Source organism: Corvus cornix, chromosome 2, assembly GCF_000738735.6.
Source record: "Corvus cornix cornix isolate S_Up_H32 chromosome 2, ASM73873v5, whole genome shotgun sequence".
NCBI lineage: Eukaryota > Metazoa > Chordata > Aves > Passeriformes > Corvidae > Corvus > Corvus cornix.
The window spans coordinates 133,808,232-133,835,936 of NC_046333.1; the positions used below are offsets into that span (position 1 = coordinate 133,808,232).

The window sequence follows — 27,705 nt, forward strand, 5'->3', positions numbered from 1 at the left end:
AATCATCCCCATGCAATTGTCTTTTTCAATTTAAGCATTAATTACAAATAATAGCAGGTCTCAACACTCTTTGGTTGCTTGTGCTGGTCCCTATCTCGGGGTATTGCACAGAGTCTTTAAAGGCCTGCAAATTATAATAATGCTACAATTAAAAAATCTGAAAACTAAAAATCATCACCTGCCACACCTCACTAGAACAGATTTTAACTTGCCAGAAAGATAAAATGCAGCCTCTTTTTGTTTGTTTGGGATTTTTTGCCATAGCTTTGTGCATCTCCACGTGTGTGCAGAAAAGCCTGCAAAAGGGAGAGCTGCCAGGGCTCTGCCTCATGGTCACATAAGTGCTTGTGGCACTTTACCGCATCTCAGAAGAGAAAACAAAATCCTCTCTCTGCTGAGATCTGGGCCCCAAAGTTCTGGAGAGTCCTGGGTCTCAATGGAGACAAGCAGGGCCTGCAACAGCCACAGCATATGACCCTGTCCTCTCACATCCTCCCCTGCCCCGGGGCTGCCATCTGGGGCGTCACCGGCCACCATGTGCCTGTGTTCGTGGGATGTAGGGTTGTGCTCCTGCAAGCACAGAACCAGGAACACCACCCAGAGCATCTGGCTATGGCCCAGTAAGCATTTCAAGGAGAATGTGAGCCAAAAGTCATGTCAGTGGGAAGGCAGAGGGGCCAGGAGAGTTTGTCAGTGTGCTCACAGCCCAGGGACAAGCAGCCTCACACCAGCCACAGGCAAGGCACTGGACCCAGCGGGACCCAGTGCTTCAGGCAGCCACCAGGACAGACTACTCCAGAGCCCAGCAGGGAGGGAAGGCTCTGTGCTCCGGCAGAACAGAAGTGGGATGGGGAAGAGGAGAGGCTGGGGCCAAGCAAGGTGCACTGAAGACACTCAAACCTGAGCACACTCCATCAGAGCAACTCCAAGGTGCTTTAGAGCCCATTGCCTCCGGCTCAGGCTAGCTGCAACAGCAATGCTAAGCTGTGGCTACCATTGCTCTGTGTCTCGGCTTTTCCCTTTCTTCTGGTAACCTGCTAGAAATGTTTAAATATGAGCAGAATCTGCAGGATGCAGAAGAGATGACTGGGGTTGGAGATGTGAAGCTGAGAACAAGTTGGGCGTAAAGACCTCATGCAGATAAATAATTAAAATCAGTGAACATCTTTTGGTAGAGAGGCAGCAGAGGAAAAGGGCTGAAACTAGCACACTGTAGCAGGCAGTAACAGCTGAATGTAGCAGCTAAAAGTCATGCAGCCTTGCTGAGGTTTTACTGACTGCAAATTCATAAAGGCTCCAGGACATTGAAAAGAGATGAATAAATTAAAATTCCAGCACTTGAGGCCCACTCATGCCATGTCTTGAGCACTTTCTATTCCCACTAAATTCCCTGGACAACAACAGCACACAGCAGAACGCCACCATTACTGTGAACACTTACACAGCCCTTGGAGAAACACAGAGATATTTACATGCCCAGGAGTGAGTGTCACCACACAGAGCTAAGAGGAAAACTCCATCATCTTGGGGAAAGTGTCAAAATCCCATCTTCTCTGACCAGGTTCCCACCCGTTCTTGGCTGCTTGGTGTGCCTGGAAAGCCAGGCACTTAGCTTGAAATCCAGGGCTGGCTCCCAGAGAGACTTATGGATAGTAGTGCACCAGTGTAATGTAATCCTCGCCCCAATATTTAAAAATAGCCCAAGGGACTGACCTACATAAACTCCAAGCCATCCAGTCTGGACTAGGTGCCCAGTCAGCACGATGACATTTCAAATGTGGTGCAACTGACTCCATGACAATATGGTAGGTTTCATCTAGGAGAGGTATGCAAAGTGTGCACAGGGAATGACACTTCATATTGGATCAAAGCACCAAAACAACCTGGAGGAAGCACTCACTGTTTACTCTCCAGAGCAGCTACTAGAGAAGCAGGAGCAATGCTTGTGCTGTAGTACTATTCAGCCATTTATATGTGCTTGCTTCTTCTGGAAAACAGAGGAAAAGCAAGCTCTGACATGGCAGAGGATTGCTGCACACATGGAGGGAGAAGCAGTAAATAGGTCAGTAAACACTGGCCAGACTGTGGCCCTGGGGGCTGGGCATCCTGCTGGCTCCCAGCACTGCTTTGCACCGGCTGCCTGGAGTCCCTGGAGGCAGGGGTCCTGCTGCCTACAGCTTGAGCCCCATCTTCATGGGAGCTGCTGGAAACTGGCTCTTGTCCTCCTGGCTCCCGGGCAGGCACAGTGCAGGTGCAAGCTTTTCACTCTCAGCACTGAGCTCCTTCAGCATTGGCCCACCAAGGACATTAGGGACAAGAACAAGTTTCCTGCTCCTGGGTACCCACTTTGTGTGGCCGCAGGGTTGAATACCACACCAGGACCCCTTTCTTCTCTGAGGGTGCCTGCAGCGTGCTGTGGAAGTGGGATAAACCACCTCAATCCCACCACGTGCACCCAGAGCCCCTGCAGAGAGGATCTAGCGAGGTCAAATGTGCTGGCTATGTTTGGGGGGAATTTCCCAAAGCGCAGGCAAACTGTTAAAGGGGTGCTCCATCACCCTGACAGCAAATGGAGAGGACTGAACCAGAAGCCAATGCAGGTCTTGATGCCAGCCTGTGCTTCTGGGAACTGCAGCTTATGGGGCACCCTGGTTGGGATGCAGCCAGATGTTTTGCAACACTTGTTTTATTTTGCATAAACCCTTGAGCTGTATGAGAGAAAATACACATGCACAGCTCACCAGGGCTGCACGCCCACTGCTGAGCCCTGTGCCCTCAGGTGCCATGTGCTGCCAGGGAGCAGGAAAGCCAGTGCAACAGAGCTTGGCTTCAGCCAGAAGATGGTAAGATTTAGATGCAAGGTAAAATCTGGTCTAAAAAGACAATTTGAAAATGAAGTCATGGAGGACTGTGCAGCTGGGGAGCAGAGGGATGCCTTGCCTCTCAGTGTCAGCAGCAGCAGGCAGCTCTGCAGGCAGCACAACCAAAGCTTGCCCTCTAACAGCCTATGTGACAGGAATTTATCAGTCATGGCCTCTCCCCTGGATGCTCATGCACCTTGTTTGCGGCCAGATCGTTGTGGCCCCTGCTCTGTGCCAAGAGCACCCTGGGCCTCAGCTGTGCCATGTCCACAGCCGCTGGAGGCAGGAGTCACCCAGGATGAGGAGCAGTGACACCGGTGGACAGTGCTGGGACCTTTCTGGTTTTCTGCCCATCTCTTTGAGAATGTTTTACTGACAGAACCAGGATAAGGTTGGCCAATGGTGTTAGAAAAAAAATTCAGATAAGAATTCCCATAGAAAAGCTAAGCACGGGCTTGAGGATGTTGGAGTCATTGTGTTGGGAGATGCTGCACCCTTAGACTGCCTGAGAACCATGTTCAGTACCTAATTGTTTTGGCAGAAAGCTTATATGTCTGAGATTCAGCACAGTGGTACAGAGAGTGCTCAAGTCTGTATTTCATCTAAGTTAAAAAAAAAACATGGACAAAATATTAAAGGAGCAAAGAGTAGAGGTTCCAAACAACATCAGAAGGAATCAGAGTGAGGGACAAATTTAAAGTAACAGCATTAAACTGTGTGCTAGGAGGAAAGCTGACTTTGGAGCAGTGCAAACAAGAAAAGAGTGGGCATGGCTACACAAATAGCCTGCCCCCAAAACAGGGAGAGGCACAGGCTTTGGAATACGCCTGACATGCCAAAAGCTTTGGTGGCATTTCCCCCTGCTGATGGTGTGTCATCATAGTACTGGATTCCCCTCAACAAAAACTGGGATAAAGCCCAAGATTTAGCTCAACTCCAGGATAATCAGCAGAGCTGTAATGGTCTGAAGCACAGTGTGCTGAACAGATGGCCTGATGCTGCCTGCTAGTCTGAAAGGCTCATTAGCTTCGACAGAGCATGCTGGGGAAGTCTCACCACAGGGTGTAGGAAGGAGCTCCCATACCTCCCCTACCAATGACAGCAGTAGCTCAAATCCCAGCACATTTTGTATTCTGTAAGGGAAATTTTGTCTTTCAAATCAGAAATAAGTGAAATTACCATGATTAGCATGAGAGAGCAGAAGTTAACAGGCTACAAGGAACTTCAGAGTTACACACTAGGCAGTACAGGATTTGAAAAATATGAAACTTAAAAACTAAGGCATCAGTTAAACACTGACATTTTTACATAACAGGTGTCTCCATACAAGAAAGCTTAATTGGTTCTTTATTTGTAAATCACCTCAATACATCTTGTAGTGCCCCAATAAAGCCTCTGGTTTCTCCAGGACTTGAAATTTGGTCCTTAAGCTCTTTTCTTCCAGCAGTGTTGGGTCAGTCCTGGGCCATCCATGTTTTGGAGAGATGTAAATCTGAGGCTGGGATCTGTGCAAGAGTGTCTCCTGATAGTACCCCAGAGACCTGACTTCATCTATCCCATCATGGGGGCTGGCTTGGAAGAGAAACATTCTGCAGCACCTCCCCTTCTCATCCACTTTGCTTCACCTCAGGGAGACCCAGACCTTCCACTTAAATTCAGGTGCCTTTCTAGACCTCAGCTTGTTCTTTCTGACCTCTTAACAGCTTTCTACCCATCGGCCTCTTTGAATTCCAATTAGAAATGAAGTTCAGTTTGCTTCCAATGATTCATGTGGGAAGGCCCATGAGATCTGGCAGAAAGAGCAAGTCATCACTTATGTTTATTATGCCAGAGCAGGGTATCACAAATCACAAGGAGGGAGATGAGCTGACCTCTAATAATCTAACATTTTTAGAATATTCCTTTGGTTTTTACAGAAGGAAAGGTAACTGAATGTGTTTGAAAAGCCAGAGGCTCTCTCCCTTGCTTAGCATTAGCATCAATCTCTCTGACATTATTTGTGCTAGTTTTCTCCTGGGTATAGAGGTTTAACTGGATTTCAAACATTATCAAGAAGACTCAAAAGGTAAAGGCCAGATATTTTTTTGTTTGCTTGCTGAAACCGTTTTTACTCCATCTCCTTGACTGTGTTTATAGAGACATTTCTTGCTCCTTGAAAACAGTGTTAAATTCACAACTGCTCACAAAGCCATATAAAAGCAATTTATTGCACATCACTGAACACCCTCAAGAGGCCTGAGGCAGCATTAGCATTTTTATAGGAAGTGCTGGTATATCCTTTTTCACATACCCCACCTGCTCTTTTGTTCCTACATGATGTCTGTGGAAGGCACACAAATGCTTGCAAAGATGTGCCCAGCCCCACACCAACGAGCCCAAGGCAGCCAGAAGAGTCTGTCTGGATGCAGTGGGCCACACCAACCTTCACAGCAGCTGCTGCGAGACATTTTAACTCCATGAAGTGCTGAGGACATGATTACAAATGCATCCATGCTGACCACATAAGGCTGGCTTCTCCTGACCAAATAAGCCTTGACTCGTGTCACCTCCGGCTGGGGTAGGGACACCAGGCTGGGGCAGGTGGCATTCAGAGGAGAAGTAACTCAGGCTCCCACAGGTTTTAAGAAGAACTTCAGCTGAAACAAATGTGACCATCACCAGTGTCATTGACTAGGCAAAGAAATAAAATTTCCAAATGAAGAAAAATAAAGAACAAAAGCAAGCTGCACAGGCTCGTGTTTTCCACCAGTCACAGTAATTCACTGTATTTTCCACCAGTAAATGCCACAGTAACTCAAATTTAAATCACCTAGATAGCTGGGCTTTAAAATCATCAAGGCAGTAGGAAAAGAGTTTCGTATGAGCTAATACACATAGTGCAGATCGAAAGTCACTTGGCACGAGAGAAAAGTAAGGGAATTGCTCCATTTTTGGCCACAGTTCTAAGGGGTTGTAAAAGTTACATGAGCAAATGGATTTGTTACTTTATCAGCTGACATTCCTTTTGATCAAACTTTTTCTCTCCCCCTCTTTTTTGCTTGTTTATTTTAGGACATTCACTCCTGGTACAGAAGGGCAGCAGATGCTGTTCATGGACTATTCTTGGCACAGAGAAGCTGCAGTTTGGGTCTTGGATGCAGGTACATTTACAGAGAAGAAGCATTAAAAAACATGGGCAGCACAAAATTATTTTCTGCTTAGTCTACGGGCCTAAAAGGAAAAAAAAACCTTGTTTTTTGCCTGGGCCACTGCTGCACCTGGCTCCAATTCCTGCACTGCAGAGAGCCAGACTTTGCAGCAGGCTGAAGGCAGCTGCCCATGCAGCAGCGACGTGCTCACTCAGCACACTGAGGGCATCCACGTGTCAGGGAGCACCAAGTTCACCACAGCTTCATCACCAGCTCTTGTGTTTGCTGAGAAGCACCGTGGTTTGTGATGCTCTGCTCCCAGCTCGGCTCTCCCAGAATTTGAAGATGTCTTGGACAGGACCGAAATTCTTGGACAAGCTGTTTCAGCCTCTGCTGACCACAGCCAGCTAAAGTCATCTTCTTTCCAAAGCTCTGCTGCAGGTGCTGGCAGGGCTCTTTCTGCAGCAACATGTCAATATCACACACAGAGGAGGCTGCAGGTTTGGTCCTAGGCCACCTCCTGCCCCCAAAGGACCACTTCTCAGGGAAGCCCACCAGGCAACAGCTGACAGTGGGCAAGCCTAGAACAGTTCTTCTCCATGGCAGGAAAGGCAGAGCTGGGCAAGAAAAGCCCACAGCCGGGAATGGGCAAAGTCTTCCTGACTGCAGACTTAGGTAAGCATCTCTCCTGTGTTTGCCATTTAGGAGCATCTACACCAGATGCTTAGGAGGGTGTTGTGGTTGGGGGGTTGGGTTCATTCCCACCATCCAAAGCTGGCCTTTCCAGAGATGCAGTGACCAATGTCAGGAGAGAGCAAGCTTGTCCTCCTCGCTGCTGCTCCAGCAGCTCTGGCATTTACCCAGGCAATGCAATCCATGGGTGGGGTCCAGGCAGACACAGAGGAATGTCCCAGGCTCTCTCCCTGGGCAGGATGTGACTGTTCCCTGTGCTGTGCACCACCGACCCAGCCCAGCCAGCTCAGATCCCAAGTGCCTGACACTGAGGCCAGCATGTCCCCACACCAGTCCCTGCTGAAAAACCATAGAATGGTTTGGAGAAGAGGGACCTTTAAGTGCATCTAGTCCCAACCCCACTGCCATGGGCAGTAATGCCACCCTAGATCAGGTTGCTCAGGGCTCCGTCCCACATGGCCTTGAACACTTCCAGTAACAAAGCATCCACAATGTTTCTGGGCAACCTGTGTTACTGCCTCATCATCCTCAGGCTCAGCATCCAGAGCTGCAAACAGCAAGTGGAGTGACCTGGGCTGTACACTGGGAGAGGGGCAGCCCTCACTGCGGGGTTGCCCTGGAGGTACCCACATCCCCACAGGTGCCACCACTGGCTGAACACCCTCCTGCTGCTTATGTGCTGTCTTAAATTTGTTCCAACAGTGCAATAGCAGGGAAAACAGTGTCATTGAGGTGTGTGAAGTTCTATGTTTCCATCTTTTTTTACTAGCACAGACTAGCACAGACTTTAGTAGACAACTAACTTCCTAAAATCAGGTTTCCAGTGCTCTTCATACCTCTGGGGGTCAAGCATAGCTTAGAAACTTCCTTTGTAACAAACTTTCCTAAAGGCTCTTACTGTATTTATGATCCCCTAAATGCCCTTGGAAAGACCAGGAGAATGAAAAGAATCAGGCTGGAGGCTTTTTGTCAGCTTTGACTAATGAAAAACCCATTTCATGAAACATAGTGACCTTCTTTCCAAAATACCATGTCCATGTCCCAGACACCAAGATCTAGGGATGGGTGAGTTCATAGTTTATGGCTTCATTTCCAAATCAGAATATTCAGATTCAGAAAAGGGGGGTGAGGTTTTTGTTTGGTTGGTTTGGGTGGTTGGTTGTGGTTGGTTCATTTGTTTAAAAAAAAAAAATTCTTAGAGCAGCTACAGGGACTGAAAAATAAACCACCCAGATTTCTCAGTAAAGCAGAATTTTTTGGCTTGCTACTGAGTTACCTGAAGTGCTGCCATCTTAGAATTTAATCAGATCAGTCCAATCTGCTGAGAACTGCAATTTGCCTTTCTAATGCCAAAATAAAAATTAATAGAAGCAGGTTTTGTCTGTTTTTCTCCTGAATTGCAAAACGGGCTGTCACATGGCAAGCAGAAGGGGAGGGGTGGCTGCTTTCATCCCTGCTCAGTCTCCGGTGGGAGGAGGTCTGAGCTCTGGGGAGGCCCTTTCTGTGCAGGACGTGCCAAACTCTGTTCTGTCTCCCCACAGTGGCTCGTGGGGACTAACATGCAGGCAGAGGCAGTTCCAGCAAGGATGGGGAGCAAAGCCTTGGCAGCACAGCCTGTCACCTTTTTTGCATGGATGTTGTGTGTTACTAAACCCCTCTCAGCTCCTTTTTCTTAATTTTAGGACTATCTGGAAGAAGGGGAAATGAATTGTCATTACCTGGGGAGGGGAGAAAAGAAAAAAAAGAATATCAAAGACATTGCCAAGAGGAAACTCCCAGCTGCAGGTTCTGCAGGTCCTGCAGGTCCTGCCTCAAAGGAGGTTGCAGGTGATGTTACAGGAGCCACAGGCAACAGCTTTCCCAGCTCAGCGACAGCAGAAAAGAAGCTTCTTCTGCTTTTGCTGCTTTCTGCTTCCTTCTTGACAGGCATATTCAGCTCTTCTTCCACATCGTTCCCTGTGCCAAGGACATGCAATGTTCCTGTCAAAGGGTCTTAGATCCCTGCTGGAAGAGTTCATGCCCTTGATTTCATAACTCTGACAGGGGAAAAAGGAAGAACAGCTACAAGAAAAACAGCCTTTCCACAACGATTCCTGCCTACACTTCATTCCAGAGTGTGTGACGGGCAGGAGCAGGGATGGGATGGCACTGGACTGCTGCCCTGCACCGCGGCGCTGGCCTCTGCCTCTGCTGAACACGGACACGGCAGCTCGGCCTCGGTGCTGCCAAGCTGGAGACGCTGCAGCCCTCGCCCTGGCCTGGCCCTTGCGTGCTCTCTCTCCCTGGGGTCTGACTCAGGGAGAGGAATGTGTGGGGAATGCCAACACACTGCACTAGAGAATGGGAAGAAAACAGCAAAAGGAAAACATTACTCGGGCTTATTTTTTTGTGGGAAGCTCGTTAGAAATGCCCTAATTAGAGACGGAAGCAGAGTAACAACTAAATTTGTCGTTTCTACAGTTCTTATGCTTTGCATAGTCCTAGGGTAATATATTTTTTGAACCCCATGAGCCACAACTCCAAACTATCAGCATGCCTGGAGACACCCTGCCCTACCCATACCCTGCACTCCTTCAGGGCCCGTTGCCATCCCCACCCCAGCCTCTCACTCTTCAGTCTTCCTCCAGTCCTTCTCTTTGGGGCAGCAAACCTCCTGCACCACAAACAGACCCCTGGCACCCCCAGCAGCTCCCTGACCTCCTCCTCCTGTAACTCCATTTGCTCCACTGCCATGGCCAGAACAGCTGTGGAACTGGGGCTGGAGGCTGCCGTGTCCAGCCACCACCACCCCATGCCCACTACTCACAGCACAGGTGTTGCCCAATGGAACACACTGTCAAAGTGGTCCTTCTGCAACAGCCTTTCCCCAACTGCTGCCTCCTTCCAGGAGGCCTCCCCTGTTGCTCAACCCTTGGCAGTCCCTGAGACATGCTCCCCCTGCTCAGGCAGGTTTATGAGGCCTTAAAAAACACATGATGTGTCCCTACACTGTCATGTAGGAAAGCTGTACCTTTCAGGAACCTCTCAGCAAGCAGCTGTGTAAGTGCTGGTTCAGAATAAAATATCAGGAATAAACGATTTTGGACATTCTTAGGAAAAAATGTGGGTACACACACACAGCTGTATGTTTCTCTCTGAAACACTGAAATACGAGGTAGCTCAGTCCTGGCTCTGGTATGCTGGGAGTACAAAAAGGGAGAGCTTAAAGGAGCTCCACCACAGATCTAATTTTCTTCTTGTGGCCTTAGGATCAGGAGGGTTTTCCAAGATGTCCCTAGAAATTTGATGCAAAGAAAATAGCATGACATAGTTGAATTTCCAACCCTGGCCGGCCAGGAGGCAAACCAAGGCCAGAGAGCCGGGCAGCAGCCAGGTGAGCCCAGCTGGCTCCGTGGTGGCCCATCGTGGGCTGCCTTGGAAAAGCCTTGTCAGACGAGTGTTCAGTTTAATATGCCAACACGTCAGGCAGCAAGTGCCCAGATCTGGAACACACTGGCATGTGCTTTGGGGGCAGTGGTGTCTATTGCCTGGGGGAGCCAGAAGGGTGCCAGAGCAAGGGGGACTTCCTGGAAGAGGTTTTTGCACCAACTACTGTCCTAGCAAAAGTCACAGACTCCTCCTTTTGCAGAGTTTCAGGTCACATCCAGTAAATTTGGGTGGTTAATTTTGTTGTATCCAACGTACAGCTGGAGCTCCCCCCATCCTACCCGAGCCCCAGAACCCCATTTCATATCTCATCTGCAATTAAACAGAAAGCAGTTGACACTGAAGAACTGCATTTGTTTCTGCAAGAACAAGGCTTGTGCTGAGTGTCGTATGGAAGTTGTTGCCATGGGAAATATCAGTGTTCGTCAAAACTTTAAAATCCAACTCAGTGCATCAAAGCGTCCTACTTCCACTCGTGCACCCACAAGGCTGGGGACAAATTACAATAATGGCAAAGCCACTGTGGAGAGGATAAGGAATTAAATTTGCTCAATACACATTAAAGAGAGAAAAAAGTAGCCAGCAGCGAGGAAAACAGAAAGGAGAACATCAGCGTGTAAACAAAAAGTACCAGGGAAAAAACGGGCCAAAAGGCAAAAGGGTTAATTAACAGCAACAATTTATTTGACTTCAGTGATACTTAGAGAGAGTCTTGTGATGTCAAACCCAGCCCTGAAATTACACTGCAATCAGCGCTCAGGGTTGCAAAGTGTTCCTGTTCACGGGCATTAATTACATTCACCAGTGGCAAGGCCTCGGCTGTGGTTCCTGGTGCAGGTGGGTGTGGGGGTGGCCCCAAACCTCTGCTCTTCCTGCCTGGTTTTCTCCTCCTCCCCAGGCCCCACTTCTGAAGTACCAATACCATCTGTACTAGTGCAGAGGCTCAAAATGGGGAGGGCAAAGTGCAGCTCCCTTTCCCCAGTCAATCAACACCCAGCAGAGGAAAAAAGAAGGGAAGCAAAAATCACTCTTTGCCCTTGAGCCCAAGTGATACTTGGCCTTCCTGACTCCCCTCCAACATGGCACAGGCAATCAATCACCTCTGCCAAGCACATCCAGATGCCAGTGAGACAAGAACCAAAGTTTTCACAGAGTAACTCTACACCAAAGGCTCAGAGCTCCAGACAGGAAGGTGAGAGTCCAGGAGAAAGACACCCAGAACCAGGTACAGCCATCCGAATGGCTGCAGACACAACCACCACAGGCTGTCCTGCCTGGCACTGAACTGAAGCAGCAGATACTGTAACTTCTGAAACCTGCTTTGAAGCTGCCAGACCCTGTAAGCCCTGCTGAGCCTCTGTGGAGTAAGGCAGCGCCTTCCCAAGAGCTCAGAGCCAACACAGACTGCATGCTGCAACTATTCAAGCAAAAGAAATGGTTTCTTTACAGCCTATTTTAGCCAACCAGTAGCATTAGCAACACATAGAAATAAAGGAAATATAGCAGATCAGTTCCTTACTGCAGGAGTAGGCAAGTAATAAAAAATAACTTTTATTTAAGTGATTGAGGAAAACAACATCTTTCAGGTCAATTAAAAGTTTGCTTTCGTGTTGAAATGGCCTTCAGCATAGGCTGAAGCTCTTTCAGCAGGCAGGGTCTGTATTTTTTGGATATGATATGATGAACCCAAGACAGCACTGTGTCACACTGCTGAAGAATTCTCCTCCTCCCCAGCAGCAGCACTGAAAAATTAAGTCTATTGATCCTTTGTTGCAAAGCTTCTATAGATGGTGGTGGTAGGACCCACTGAAATAGCCTCACAGGAACACATTTCTTTGTCTTTTCTTGTTACCTACTAACACCAAAAATACTTTAAGTACATCAAATTGGGTTCTTCTTTTTTGTCATTAAAGGCTGTGGCTAACAAAGACAGCCAACTTTCTTAACTACAGCAAACAAAACTAACCCTCCTCCAGTAAGGCATCACTTTGATTTCCCCTTAGAAACATGCTGATTTGGGTGGTTTCTTTAAAGATGCACTAGGTGAGGAGCTGCCACACAGCTCCCACTACTCACTCACTGGACTGCTGCTGCCCATTCAAAGCCTGAAGTGATGTGCAAATAATACTGACCATATTTTTCACCTTGTGTACACTCAGTCAAGAGACATTGTCACTTAAGATCTGTCCTCCTTCTTCCGCAGATCCAGTGGTTTATGAAACTAGAGCCTAAATAAAGTCCTAAAGATGTTAATCTCATTAGGTGTGCAGGTGTCCCACAAACTGGGATGTGCTGAACACCAGCACCAAGCCATGTCTTGGATCAGAACTGTAAATACTGGATCAGGCCACCAGCACATAATCCGTGTCTAAAGCAATAAAGAAAGCTCATCACCTTCTAGTTCCCCTGTCCTGTTTAAGCACCTGTTTGACCGTGCCATGACACAGTTTTGTGACAGGCTTTTGGATTTTGACACAGTGCCAGAAGTAGGGATGATGTGAGCATAGGGCAGGGATGTGAGGACAAAGCTGTGTCAGCCACCTGACTGACCTGTGCTGAGGACCCCTCTGCACCCGAAGCACGAGGTATCCTTGCAGTCTAACCCCTTCCCACAGGTACTGATCTTGTTCTCTGAGTCTTTCAAACCCCCGATGCTCTTTGTCTCCCCGCAATGGGTCCTTCCCTCCGACCCTGCCCAACTATATTCCAGAGCAGCTACAATTATCCAGAATTTAAGTGTCAAAACGCCGGGGAATGTGAGAATATCTGCTGTATGAGGAGGCCATGCCACGTTGCTCGCATGTGCCCTTGGCGACAGCTCGGGCAGCGCTTGGTGGAGGAGAAGCTCTTGTTGCTTTCCGCTGCCCCAGCCCCGTGTCAGGCAGTGGTATCTCCAGTCTGTGGGATCATCTAGGCCAGTCTGCACATTCAGTAATGCCTTTGCCAGCCATGCCAACACCGCACAATTATTGCCAAAGACTTCTTTTATTTGGTTTTTTCTTCCCGCGGCACCACCGCATCTCTCCTTGTGGTGCGGTGGCGTGAACTGATGAGCCGAGCTGCAGGGGCTGAACTACAGAGAGGTTTCCGGCTCAGGGCCCGGTGCCTCCCGGCGGAGGAGAAGGAGGAGGAGGAGGTACCGGGGGTACCGGACCGTGCTGTGGCGGTGGAGAGCTGGGCTGTCCGGCCTCCCCGCCCGGCACCAGGGGCGGTGCGAAGGCGGTGGATGCGGGGCAGCCTGGCTGTCCCTCGGAGGAGGCTGCGGAGCTCTCCCGCGGCAGGCGGCAGCTCCGCCGAGCGCCTCGCTCGCTGCAGCGCCAATGAATCCTCTCTGAAAATCCGTGTACGCCCCTCCAGCGCTTCCCCTCCCTCCCGGGAGTTTTGCTGTCTGGCGCCTGGGAATATGCTATCGCACAAGAGAAGCTGGAGTCACCGTCCGCATCTAACTGCATCTAGAATATACTTCCTTTCTTTCTTTTACATTTTATAAATAGTCCGACCTTCCTACAGCTTTTTTTCCTGGCCTGGTGACTCATCATCGACTCATCATACTTGTTGCTTCACTTAAATAGGGCATTGAAAAGTCCCTTGCATAAATGGGGGAAAAAAAAATAATAAAAAGATTTCCCCAGCTGCAGATTAGCAACTGACCACTTAATACGGGAAGACCTGAAATAATTCCTGCTGTCCCATGGCTGTGAGGTTCATGTTAAGATGAATCAGTGCGAGACAGAGCAGTGCTCCCTAGGCCAACCGGTCTGTAAGTGCTCCTCCTTTCTGCCCACCCTGCTTCCCTCTGGATCCTTCCAGACAGTAACAATTTCTTTCCCTTTCTTAGTTCAGTGACTGGTATTTTTGACTCATGTACTGCATTGAGAATTTCACAGGGATGCCACAGTTTCCCCTTTATTTCAAAAAATGCATGGCTCTTTTGCCAGCATGGTTTCCTAGCAAAAGGAGATGGAGGTGATCACACCACCCTCCTGAGCAGCCGCCAGCTTTGCTGGCAGTGTGGGAAGCTCCTGGTCGCCTCAGCTGCAGCCAGGTGAGGAGGTGAGGAGGTGAGGACCCAAAGACACGAACATCTCCTAGGTTTCAGGAGGAGAAGCACCCCCAGTTTTGGACTGCTGCCGAGCCGAGCTGGGGGTTTGGTGAGTGCCAGTGCTGGAAGGGAAGGTGAGCCTGTGGGTCATGGCCAGTGAGGGATGCAGCCAGCAGCATCAGTGCGAGATTCAGGCTGCTCCAGTGCCCCCAGCGAAGGCTGCCATGCAACAGGGCTGCTTCTGGCTTCCCATTCCCCAAGCTCTGCTCTGGGCTGCACAAGCCGGTGAAGAACCAGGAGCAGAGTGGTGCCAGGAGGTGGGGTGACAGGGTGACTGTCACCTGCACATGGAAGGGATGTGGTGCCAGTGGGAAACACGTGGCCTAATTCCCTGTGGTGGGAGTTCCTGGTAAGGCACCCCACAGGCTGAGGGTGGAGGGAGCCCCCCTCCTTAGGACAGCATGCAGCCACTTGCAGGTAGGAACAGGTGCTCTCATCTCCAGGAAGGCAGGAAGCCTGACCTCTCAGAGTACCTGCGCGGCACTGTAAGGACAGGTAACCGTGGGGAGAAGAAAAGGAAATAAAACCACTTATGCTCAACTCAGGGCATTAAAGGCAACTGCTCCCTAAACCTGCACAGCAACCAGACGCTAGCAGCAGCACAACACATTCAGCTGCAAACAGGGGAATCCCTTTGGTTTTCCTAGCCCTCACTTCTGCATTTGCAGTCCCTGGTGCCTTAGTCAGGATTACCTGAGGAATACTGATTACAGCTGATCGAGAGTTCTGTCTTCATTAAGCTGATTGCATAGCTTGTTTGAAGATGGCTACTCTGTCCTCTTGTTAGCTGTGGCTCCTAAAAGCCTTTCTACTTAGCAGCTGCTCCTCTGGTGTTCGACTGGCAATGTTACATCACAGCTGATGGGTGGCCAGGGGACATGCTTTATTGTTTGCTGGATGGGAGTATCATTAACACTTTGATAACCCTGCATTTTAGGCCATTAAGGTACTCTCTGTATCCTGTATTTTCTTTAATTCCATGCAGGTTGCATGCTATACTCTTTTCATTTAGGGGAGGTTGAGGCTTGCTCTTTCCAAGTGACTTCCAGGCAATTAAACATTAAAGGCTCTGTTTCCCAAGCAGAAGGGTTTAAACTGCCTGAGGTTGTTGTTCACAGTAAGTACCCCATGCCAGTTTCCTGGCTATCCCTGAGAAGGTCCCAGCCTTCACCATTAAACAACACAACTGTATGCAATTCAGCCCACATGGCAATAAAGAAAAGTTTGTGAAGGCTTTTGGTTTTTTTAAAAAAAAGGTAGACTTGACAAATGTCAGATCCTGTTGTATGTGTTGAAAGCAGTCAGGAGATGAGCTGGGCAGAGAGGAGACTCTACATGTCCTAGTTATTCAAAGCCACGTAAGTTTTGCTGAGGCTCTGGGGGATATTTAGCCAAGGAGGGGTGTGCTTCTGCCTCTCCACAGCTGTTAGCACATGGCCAGTCCCCACCATGGCTGCATCCGTTTTTTGGGAAGCTGTTGCCATGCAAGTACCTTGACATCTACCGAAACCTTCCGAGTAGTTGAAATTAAGTCCCGGTAACGGCAGATTTTTTTTTCCCCAGACAACTACTTTGACTTTCAGAGTAGACTGCACAATCAAGTATGAAGTTTCATCAAAACTGTGTTATCCTAAAAAAGCTTCTGAATTATTTAATGCATTTTATATGATGATTACCTGATTTATATCACAGCACAGGCAGTGAGTTAGCAAGTTTATCTCCTGTCTTCTCATGAATATAATGAGATAGTTAAAGATGTGTTTTGCTCTTGTTTTCTCACTGCCAAAGTACCACATTTTCTTTTGGTCACAACAGAAAGCTTTCCAGAACCCCATATTCCTAGACATGGAAGCTCTGTGTGACATGTTAAATTACATTGTAAAACCCAAACCCATTTGTTCCAGCTTCATATTACCCTCCCCGACCACATGTTCCAGGAAAGGCAAAGTTTTCTGCAGAAAATTTGTGATGCAGAACTAGAAGCTTGAGCCCATAATGCACACATTCATTCATCATTTCTCTTGACCTGATTTTGTGCTCCAGCTTTTCTGACAGATTGTTTCCTTGGTTATCCAAGTTTGTTGCCAAAGCAGACAAATGAATCATCCATTTACAGTAAAAGTGGGGAACTGCCAAGGGAATACCTGATGTCGCTGCATGTGGTGTGCAAGTCTCAGGCCAGCTGATGATAAAGTCCTTCCTCTCAGCTCTTTGGGCAGAGGGCACATCTGCACTGTGGCACCCACCCTGGCACAGAGGCTGAAGACACCTGCGCCAGGTTGACAGGACTGGTTGGTTAAGGGTGCCTTGAAATAGCACTGCTGAATGGTAAAGCTCAGGAGGAAAAACCTCAGAAAGCCAAGCTCACCAGGCAGGATGGGTAGATAGGCTGCCCTGGTTCTTGTCTCAGCTGCATCTGTGGTTCCAGACGAGCTGACCCAGCTCAGGACCCTTCTTCTTTTAAAATACGTATTAGTTCACTCATAGAGCATCTAAGCCCCCCACAAATACTCCTGCTGTAATGGAAATCATTCTTTTCCAGACCACAAGGAAAAATGCTTGTTTTTTCCAGCCTTTGCTCCATCCTCTCTGGAGATTAAAATCTCTGAACTCTGGCAGAGTGCTCAGGACATATGCAGGGTGCCCTGGCACTGCAGTTCCCTACTGCTAATACGTTTGGGTGGGATAACTAGACCTCGAGCCCCCTAACCCATCCTGCTTGTGCCAGTCCTGGGGCCAGAATGAGCTGCCTGTGCTACACCCAGGACAGGCAGGCACCCTCAGCCTCCCTCTCCTGCTCTCCCCCAGTGCCAAGGGAGGCACACCAAACATGGGGTTGTATTGCTTTGCCTTGGACACAGAGGCTAGCTCCCTCCTTTCCCAGGACAATTTGTTGTGACACCCCCACTGCTCTTCCCTACTGCAAGCCAAGACAGGGAATGGGTCCTCACTCCAGCTCCTGTAATCGATGTCAGCACTGCAGCATCAACTTTTGTGTCTGTGCATCACTTCAGAGTGCAGTGTTAAGCAGCAAGCTGGAGGATTTATAGATACTTCCAAAATCATCTTCCAAGAATATATGCTGTCTCTTGGATCCCTTTGGATCAACTCCCCAGAGCCAGGTGTCTGCACAGCAAATGACAGCAGTGGCCACCCTGGCAAGCCCTGCCACAGCCAGTGCCAGCCAGTGTTGGCATCCAAGTACTAATGGTGGGGGGTTGCTGAGAGTGTCTTGGTTTGCATTTCTGTTTGGCTTCATCATTGAACCCAAACAGGAGGAAAAAATATGAAGTGTGCCTTTGTTTTACATACAGGAATAAGGAAGTTCTAATTATTTACATCAATCTGTAGAAAATTCATAAAAATTAAGCTTCCTACTATGCAGCCAAATTTGATTTCACAATAAAGTCAGCATTGAAAAGGTGTCTAATAATGCCGTTTAAACTACATTTTTCAGGTTAGCCTTGAATTAAACCCCAAAATAGCTGATGTAATTTCCAGATGGCTTTCACAGTTAAGCTTTAAAAATGGCATGAGGTAAATTCACAACTATGACTCTATCTTCAGCTGGAACCAGCCAGAAGTGCACTTCTTGCTGTTAAATTCTGTATTTAGAGGGAGAAGCTGTATTTTATTTAGCTCACAGCATGCCAGAAACAGGCTTCCCTCAGCAGCCTCCCAGCAGTGCAGCCAGTGGGTGGTCCCAGGGCACAGCCCACACATACCTCCAGAGTGGGTTGCTACGCAAAAAGCACCAGCAGCTGCTTTTTCTTCAGAAAACACAGGCAGCGGAGATGGCCACAGCATGGAAACTGACTTTCTTCCTCTGTTATTGCATGGCAGCATGAGTGCTCACCTGGAAAGTCAGATTTAAGTTCAGCTCCATGTTGAGATAGCGGGGCTTCAAAGCCCGCGGCATGCACTGCTGAGGAGAGGGACAGGGCCATCGCATGGGCACGATACCGATGGGGAGGTGGCACTTTCTTTATGCCCTTCTTCTGTAGGGCTGCAGCACAAAATGGGATTCAAAGATCAGCGCGCCAGGAAGAGCTGGTGAGGGGACCTGGTTCCTAGTCCAATGACAACTTGCAGATGTGGAAAGGTCTCAGACCCAGAGCTGTTACAGTATTTTATCTCATGGCCATGAAATGAGAAATACCTTGAAGCAAGATGGTGGAACGGGACTCACATTCCTGGGAAAGAAGCCTCTTTTGCATTGGGCTACAATGGCATATCCCACCTGGAACAAGGGCAATGACTCAGGCGTTCCCTACACAGGGCCCTGCGTCACACACGATAAGGTAAGGAGTGCCTCTGCCCCAAAGCCACAGCAGGGAAGGGCAGTTAGTCAGCATCCGCGCGATTGTGAAATCTGGGGATCCCTGCAGGCAAGGGAGTCAGAGCGGGAGGCAGAAGAGCCCACACGAGCAGCGCCAATGGCCACCGCGGGCACGCAGGGGCAGCAGGAAGAGAAGCCATGCTGCCCGGCCTCTGCCCCAAGACGGGAGAACTCCAATTCCCTGCTCTCCTCCTGGCAGGGGACTCCTGCAGGGACAGGCTCCAGCCCAGAGCCCATCTCTGGCCCATCTTGGTGCCAGCACCACATGCCCACTGGCCCTGCAGAGGGCCACGGGAACCTGGATCCCACACGGTGAGGGTGGCAGCCACCGACAGCCAGGCCATCGGGAACCGACCGGGTTCCTTCCTGGGGAAGGCAGCGCAATCACCAACAAAAAGGAAATACTTTCCATCAGCATTATAACGGCCCACACAGGCATGTGTAGTTTCAGGTGCTTAAGAAAAGCAGGGAGATAAACAGCTAGGACAAAAAACTCAAAACCAAACCAAAACACAGTAGTACGCACACACTTGAAATTCCTCTCCTGTGGGCTTTATAGTGCTTAAAAAATACAAAAAATTAAGAGAGAGCATTCCATTGGTCAGGACAATTTTATTTTGATGTTATTTTCCTTGCAAAGGGATAAGTTCCACCATGAATTAAAAAAAAGAAAGCGGTCTATATTAAAGAAAATTGGTTTATTGTAAACAAAGTATAAAGTACAACATAAGAAATGTGCAAATCTTTAAAGTAGTCACAAAAAGCAGATCTAATACACTATTTTCAAACCATTCACTTTCTGATATGTGTCAACATAATATGATAAAATACAAGTAGTGAAACTTGATGCATTCTCACAAAAGCTAGTTTAAATTCTAGGCCGGTGTCTTTGCTGCCTTGTTTTCCTTTTTGAATCACAACTTCCTAATTTAATACAATACATAATGTATCCATTTCAATTTTAGCATAAACTGCCTTTCAAAGAATAACACAATCAAGAAGGCTAAGATTCTTGGTTTTCTTCTTTAATCAACCCAAGTAGTTTACAGTTATCAAGTTTATCTTCAAGGTGCCCAGTATCCGCTCATGACAAGCGCAGTGAGAAGGTAGAAAGGAAACCATAAGCAACACAAAAGCAGAAGCATCATGCGATGCCCAAGTATAACCAGCTGTAACAATTACAAAGCTTGCCAAAGCAGCTGGGGAAACATTACAAAGCTAAAAAGGATTTGGAAACGTTCCTGCCCTTCGATGCCCATGTGGTGCCCCTGCATGCCCATCCCAAGCCCCTCCGGACACAGCAGTGTAAAGCTGGGGATGTTAATCGCCCCATGCAGGAGGAGACAGCTAAAATCTCCAGGAGTCTGGCACCAAATCATTGATTATGATGGGGCTGGAGAACAGTTAGGAGGAAAAGATTCCACCAAGAAAAGGTGGCAGAAGTAGGAAAATCAATTTAGATTATCTTACGCAGGTGGGTTCTGGGCTTTCAAGACTGTGCCTGTACATTGCCACCGTCCTTGTCTGCGGCTACTGAAGACTGACAACTGACAGATAGAATTAGAGTTGGTCTCAGGCACGAACAGCAAACCCTCAGGAACACCTGCATGGGACTGGATCTAGAGCATACCCAAGTGATTTGCAAAATTCAAAACTGGCACAATGCGGCTGCTCGGCTCCAGAGCCTTCCCTTTCTTTCTCTCCTTACCAGTGCAAAAGATACCCGCTATTCCAGTCAGCCACTGGCTCTCCCAGCAACATCTTTTGTGACCGAGTGCAGGCTGCCTTTGCCTCTCTGCACTGCTGTCAGCAGCCGGTGCGCGAGAACCGCAGACCGGGAGAAAAAGCCTTTTTTCAGCCAGCCTACTGCAGCAACAACAGTTAATTCCACCATCGGCAGAGCGAGTCCTTTCACTGGGCGGTCGCAGATGTTGGCGGTACGGCAATATCATTGAGCTTGCTCACCTCCATTTGCCAGCTGGGTAACTTCTTCGCCGACAAGTGGCGACGCGCGTGCTTCGTGAGGTGGTCGCTCCGCATGAACCGCCGCTCGCACATCAGGCAGGCAAACTTCTTCTCCCCGGTGTGCGTTCTGCGGTGGCGAGACAGTTCATCAGACCGTGCAAACCTCCTCTCACAGCCTTTCCAACTGCAACTAAACGGCTTTTCTCCTAAAAGGGAAGAAATTAACAAAGGGAAAAACCCAGTGAGTACTAACTGAGCAATAAACACCGCTGCCTTAACTGGGAGGAAAGTTTCTATTATGGCAGCTGAGCCAAAAATCTATGTAACCATTATAGACATAAAATGTGGAAAACTATTTATGTACTAATATTTAAACATGCAGACTCACTATCCCTAAGGCTGAGTAGTGTGGGTAAGGGTTACAGGGTTAAAAAGGGTTAAAATGGTTAAAGGTTAAAAATTCTCTGGAACCAATTGTTTGAAATGCTCTTCACATCTCAAGACAGCTGATTTTAACTCTCAGCTCTATGTAAACTGCGGATAATGATGACTCAGCATGCCCAAAACGCCCCTCGAAGCGCAGCCTGCAATGATGTTTTATGTAACGGAGCTCTAGTAATGCATTGTGAGTCTGTGTGAAAATACATCGGACTCTTTCTGCTGCTGCAGTTAAGGGCTGAGGCCAGAGAAGTTACTCTAGAATAACCAAGGTAGGAATTGTTTGGAGTGGATTCTCACATTCTCTCATAAAAGAATCTCTGAGTTTTACCCACTTCTGACAAAGGCATTCCTGAGGAGAAGCCAATAAGGCATCTTTAACTCTGGAAAGCATGCTCCACGTTGGGCAAGGCCTTGCTTCCACAGATGCATTACTGAACACCTTCTGACATTAAGCGAATCCAGCACAAACAAACTGCTGAGTCAACTTCCCCTCGGGTAGACTTCCCGTCAGAGATTAGGCAGCATTAGAATGCATGCTGGCAAAAAAATGTATTTCATTGCTAGCCCACAATTTGTTCCATGAACAGATCCAGTAATGACTACAACTGTAACAAGCTGTATATATAACCACAACTTTCTACAATAATTTTTAACATGCAGCAACAGTGACCAACCTGTGTGTGTTCTGACGTGGGCCTTCAAATGTGAGCTCTTGAAGTACGTTTTCCCACATCCTGGGTAGCCGCAAATGTGACTTCTTATTCTTGAAGAATCAGCCTGAGGAGTGGTTTTTGCTGCAGAAGGTACAAAGCCAGGAGCGGGGGCAATGGGAGAGAGTCTCGTGCCATTTGGACTAACAATGGGAGCCTTTGTGCCCTGCACAACTGGCTGGGGCACAACAAACATGACAGCACCTTTGGGAACCTGGGTGCCCATGAAGACCATGGGCTGACAGAGAGCTGGCTGCTGGCTTGGCACAGTGTTGGGCACCACGGCCGTCACAACATTGTTGTTTGCAGGCAGCGGGACCATCTGGCAAATCACTGGCACAGGGGGGGCTCCGCTGCCTTGGGCAGGGGAGAGCGGTGCTGCCGCTGCTGGCTGCTGTGCTGGCTCAGGGACAGACTCCTCCCCGCTCACCGAGGGCTCTGTCAAGGGCACGGGCCCAACAGCTGGTTCTGCAGTTCTTCCTTCTGCCACCGACAGTTCGCTGGTCTCAGCACTGGCTCCACTCGGTGCCACGGCAGAGCACGCGGAGCGCTCTGCTTTGGTGTTCTGTTTCCTGTTTATTTCCCTTGAGGCACTGTCCTGGTATTTGAGCACACTGGCTGTTCTCACCGGGCACGTTTTGTGATCGCAGAGCTGGGCATCGGCCGTGTGGCGGATAACACTCGTCACCCGAGCTTTCAGAGGCCTGGCTGCTGGAGATCTCTCTGCCTCTCTCCGAGGTGCAGCCAGAGGAGGCTTGGCAGCCTCGGACAGCCCCTTGCCGAGCGGATGGATCACCTGCGACATCTCGAAGTCAGAAGGGCTGTAGGGGGGTGTCAGGCACTGTGCAGGGGAGAGAGACACAGTAAGGGGGGGATGGTAATAGCACATCACCACACTAAATGATAAAAACAAGCACACACACATGCAAATTGGAAAACTTACAAATGCTGGTATCGCATTAAAGTCCGCTGCTCCAGGAAGTAAAGCCTCGTCACTTTCTTCTGACATGTCAGATGCAGGAGTTATAGGTCTCATTTCTGCATGTTTCTTGTAGTCTGATTTCCAGTTGCAACTCATAGAAATAAGGGCTTCTACAGCCTCATAATCGCTTTTTTCAGGTGCATTGTTCCAGCAATACCTTGTATCTCTCTGTTTTTCAGCCATCATCTCCATTTCTTACTCCTGTTTTGGTTAGAGAAAAAAGGAAACTTTAAATCTGATGCTAAGTTTGAGTATTTTGCAGTTGATTGTAAGAAAGCATTGCTAAAAACAAACAGGGCACCTGTGCAAGATAAATACACTTGGTATACCTATATTTTCCCGCCTTCCTTCTTATTTATGTAGTATTTTTACGAAGTTGTTAGTGAGGAAATCTGGCCATCAGATGAAAATTATATACTTTCTTGAGACAAAAGAACAATTCTGGATCTTAAGTATGTTAAAGTTATTCCACATTGCAAGACCTGTGTCTGAGAGCTTAAGAAAAATTTTCACACCCCCCAAAAAAAGTAAATCAAAACTTCCTCCACCATCCCACTCTCCTTCTGTTTTTGCTTTGGACACACACAGCCCTCAGCATTGTGCTTATTTTGGCACATGAGAAAGGACCGCACTGGGACTGATTCACATTTTCTTCGAAAGGAATTAACAACAAAAAATGTTCTAGAAAATAGCCAAAGGGTCTCTCTCACACACACATGCATGTACGGGAAATCACCTGCTTGGAGAACTGCGATATATATACATACATACATACATACATACATACATACATACATACATACATACATACATACACGCACAGGTACCCTCCCATTCCTCTCCCCGCGGGTTCCCCCCGGCCCTCACGCGGGGCTGTGGGCGGGGCTCAGGGCGGGCCCCGCCCCCGACTGTTGGGCGCGCGCCACCCTCACCTCAGCGCACCCCGCCGGCCGCCTCCGCGCGCACCGCCCCCGCCCTCCCCTATTGGCTCTCCCGGAGCCGCGCCGGGCGCCCATTGGCCCGCACCGAGCAGGGCGCGGCCCGGGGCGGGGCGCCTGAACAAAGCGTGATCGGGCGCCGCCGCGCGCCGACCTTTCCCCCAGTTCCCCGCGCGGCGCCCCCGCCCCGGCGCGCGGCGGCGGCCGGCTGTGAGGGCGGGGGGGGGGGGAAGGAGCCCGGGCGGGAGGAGCCGTCACAGCGGGCGGGGGCCGGGCTGGGGTCAGCGCCGCCACACCCGGCGCCTCCCGCCGCGGGGGAAGGGAAGCGGAGCGGCGTCCCCGCGGGGAGCGGGCACGGCGCTGGCGGCCGGCTCTTCCCGGAGCGCCGCTCCGCTTCCCTGCCGCCGCGCCGCCCGCCCATCCCGCGTGGTACCGGGATCCCCCCGGCTTTCTCCTCCTCCCTCGCCGCCGCCACCTGGTATATGCAGCCGCCGAGCCCGGCGCCCACACCCGGGCGGGCACGCAGGCACAAGAGGCTGCACGGCGCCGGACCGGAGCTGCCAACAGGTTCCCGGCGGCTTCTCTCCCTCCTTTCCTCCCTCCCGCGGCTTTCCTCGCCGGCTTGCCCCACGGTGGGCTCTCCACACGGGCGGCTCTCCTACAGCCCACCCCAGCAGCTCCAGTCTCCCGCCGCGATTCAGCCCCTCCAGCCGCCGCCGCCCCAGCCCGATCTCCGGCCCGCGGTCCCTCCTATGCTGGGTCGCCCCCGCACGTGTCCCGGGGATCCCCGTGCCGCACCATCTCCGGGGGCTCCCTCCATCCCAGCCGCCCCAACGCCCCGGGATGCCCGGGTCGCTCACCGGAGGAGCCGAGGCCGCCCCGAGGTGCCGCCGCCGCTCTCCCGCTTTTCCTCTTTTTGTTCGCCGCTCCCCACTCGGGCGGCGGCGCCCCCGGGCCCGTGCGCGGGGGGTGGGCGGGGCCCCCGGCCTCCCGCCGGCCAATCGCCGGCAAAGGTGTGTGGGGCGGCGGCCAATGAGCGCCGGGCGCCCGCGCGTGATCGGCGACCGCGCGGCGGCGTGGCCGGAGTGTCAGCGCGGCGTGTCCCCGCCGGCGGCTGAGTCAGGGCGGCCGCCCCCGCCCCCCCCCGTCCCTGCCCTTCCCTTCCCTCCCCGGCATCCGTGTGGGAGCGGCGGGGGCGGCCCGGCGCTTCCTCTCGCATGAGGTCACACGGCGGCGGGGGAGGGAGCTCCCCGCTGGGCTGAGGTGAAGCGGGGCCGCGGGCGGGGGAGAGGCGGAGAGCGGCGCGGTCGTTCCGACCTCCTCGGACCTTTCTGGCCCATCCCCGTGGTTTGGCGCGCCCGGGGACCCGCTGCTGTGTCCTGGCAGCACCCTCGGGGTGGGGAAAGTCGCTGCCACGCGTCGGGACCACCCCGGTCTGCAGCGGCGCTCCCGGCGCTGTCCGTGTCAGCCCGGGGCACTGTTGTTAGCGGGAGATCCGAGGAAGACCCCAGGCAGGTCGGCCCCGCGGGGCTCGGCCGTCCCTGCCCGCGGCTCCCTCGCCCGCTCCCCGGCTGCTGCCGCCTGGCCGGCTCGGGAACAGCTGCGGCTTAGCTGGGTCACTGCTAATCGCGTTACCCCGCAGGCTGCGGCGCGCCACAAGGGCGAGAGCCGTGTGCTCCGTCCTGCTCGATGCAATGGTTAAGGCGGGTTCTTTTTCCCGTCAGAAAGTTGTAATGAAAGCAGAAAGAGCGGCTCTGTGTGTCAGGACCTGAGAAGCCGGATCCAGGCCAGGCTGCAGCTGTGACTGGTGCTGGGCTCTAGAAATGCTATTGATGCTTCGTTGTAGTTCTGTTTCTTTCCTCCTGCTTATTCAGCCTCACTTAAGAGAGCTCCTTCTCCTCCGAAGCAGTTCAGTGACGTTTGGTCAGAGCATTTCCCCCTTTTTTTTTTTTTTTTAGCACCTTCTTTGCCTCAGTCTTCAACAGTAAGACCAGTTATCCTCAGGACAACGGCCCTTCTAAGCTGGTAGACAGGGATGGGGAGCAGAATGGACCCCCTGTAAGACAGGAGGAAGCAGTGACCTGCTGTGCTACTTAGATACAAGTCTATGGGACTGGATTGGACTCATCCTAGGGTGATGAGGGAGCTGGTGGAAGAGCTCACCAAGCCCCTCTTCATCGTTTATCATCAGTTCTGGCTAACCAAGGAGGTCGCAGATGACTGGAAGCTGGCCAGTGTGACACCCATCCACAAGAAGGGCCAGAAGGCGGATCCAGAGAACTAGAAGCCTGTCAGCCTCACCTCGGTGCCCAGCAAGGTTATGGAGCAGATCATCTTAAGTGCAATCACATGACACATACAAGACAACCAAGGGATCAGTCCCAGCCAGCATGGCTTAGGAAAGCCAGGTCCTGCCTGACCAACCTGATCTCATTTTATGACCAGGTAATCTGCCTAGTAGATGAGGGGAAGGTTGTGGATGTAGTCTACCTGGACTTCAGTAAAGCTTTTGACTCTGTCTACCACAGCATGCTCCTGAAAAAGCTGGCAGCCCATGGCTTGGAGAGGCAAACACTTCACTGCATTGAGAACTGGCTGGATGGCCAAGCCCAGAGAGTGGTGGTGAATGGTGCTACCTCCAGTTGGCGTCCAGTCACCAGTGGTGTCTCCCAGGGATCAGTGTTGGGCCCCATCCTGTTTAATATCTTTATTGATGATCTGGATGAGGGGATCCAGTAAGTTTGTGGACAGCACCAAGTTAGGTATGACTGTTGGTCTGCTGTGGGATAGGAAGTCTCTGCAGAGGGATCTGGACAAGCTGAATCAATGGCCCTAAAGCCAGAATAAGGAAAAGTACTGGGTCCTATACTTTGTCCACAATAAGCCCATGCAGCACTACTCGCTGTGGATAGTGTCTGGAAAGCTGCCCAGAAGAAAAGAACCTGGGGGTGCTGGTCAACAACAACTGAATGTCAGCCAGTGTGTGCCCAGGTGGCCAAGAAGGCCGATGACATCCTGGCCTGTGTCAGCAATAGTGTGGCTAGCAGGACCAGGACAGTGACCCTCCCCATGTACTCAGCACTGGTGAGGCCACACCTCAAGTGCTGTGTTCAGTTCAAGGCCCCTCAGTTCAGGAAGGACATTGAGGTGCTGGAGCGTGTCCAGAGAAGGACAACTGAGCTGATGTAGGGTCTGGAGTACCAGCTGAGGGTTGTTTAGCCTGCAGAAAAGGAGGCTCAGGGGTGACATTATTGCTCTCTGTAACGACCTGACAAGAGTTGTAGCCGGGTGGGGGTCGAGCTCTTTTCCCAGGCAACAAGCAACAGGTTGAGAAGACAGTCAAGTTGCCTCAGGGGCAGTTTAGGTTGGACATTAGAAGGAATTTCTTCACAGAAAGGGTGATAAGCACTAAAATGGGCTGCCCAGGGGAGGTGGTGCAGTCATCATCCCTGGGGATGTTTAAGGAAAGACTGGATGTGGCACTTAGTGCCATGGTCTAGTTGGCATGGTGGTGTTCAGTCAGAGGTCTCAGATGCCTTTCCAACCCAATTGTTCTGTGATTCTGTCATTTTTCCTGTCCTTCCCCTTTTCAATGGTGTTATGGCCCTATTCTTTCATTCTGCTTAATTCTTCCCCATGCCAGCCAATTCCAATTGGCAGAAGGGGTCTGGCAGGAGGTGATGTGTTCCTCTAACTCGCCTGAAAGCAAGGAAATGAGCAGTTTCTTCAGCCTGAAGATAGAATAAGGATATAAATATTGCAAAACATGATCATAGGTGTGTGTAATTTAAAGTAATACTTAATAAATTCAAAGACATGTATTGACAAAAGAGTGGTAATTTTATTCCCAGGAAGACACTTTTAAAAAAAATTGCTTTAATTCCAGTATTTCAATTGATACTTGTACAGATGGAATCTCTGTTACTTGGTGTCACAGTGGTACCCCAGACACATCTGATGGGATGTGCTCTCCTACTATACCCCCATGCACCAGGCTGCCAGTGGTGGGATCCCTTTCTCCTTGCTCCTACACCTGCCACAATTGTCACCTCTAGGAAAACATGCCACTTGGCAGAGGGAAATCTGCATCTCACATCTTCTGTTTCTGTTATGCAGCCTG

General features: G+C 50.3%; 1 protein-coding gene and 1 long non-coding RNA gene across 2 annotated transcripts; one reads left to right on the plus strand and one right to left on the minus strand.

Annotated features, from left to right (window-relative positions):
- Nucleotides 1–19,226: 19,226 nt before the first annotated feature.
- Nucleotides 19,227–24,533, minus strand: KLF10 (Kruppel like factor 10). The gene is made up of 4 exons (XM_039549750.1): nucleotides 24,446–24,533; nucleotides 22,609–22,848; nucleotides 21,630–22,506; nucleotides 19,227–20,720 (listed from the first exon to the last, which is right to left on the minus strand). Exons 2-4 carry the CDS (start codon nucleotides 22,837–22,839, stop codon nucleotides 20,461–20,463), a joined length of 1,368 nt encoding a protein of 455 aa, XP_039405684.1. The 5' UTR covers nucleotides 22,840–22,848; nucleotides 24,446–24,533; the 3' UTR covers nucleotides 19,227–20,460.
- A 185-nt stretch (nucleotides 24,534–24,718) lies between these two features.
- Nucleotides 24,719–26,426, plus strand: LOC120409704. The gene is made up of 2 exons (XR_005601467.1): nucleotides 24,719–24,848; nucleotides 25,544–26,426. It is a non-coding gene; the product is annotated as an uncharacterized LOC120409704 (long non-coding RNA).
- Nucleotides 26,427–27,705: the final 1,279 nt, after the last annotated feature.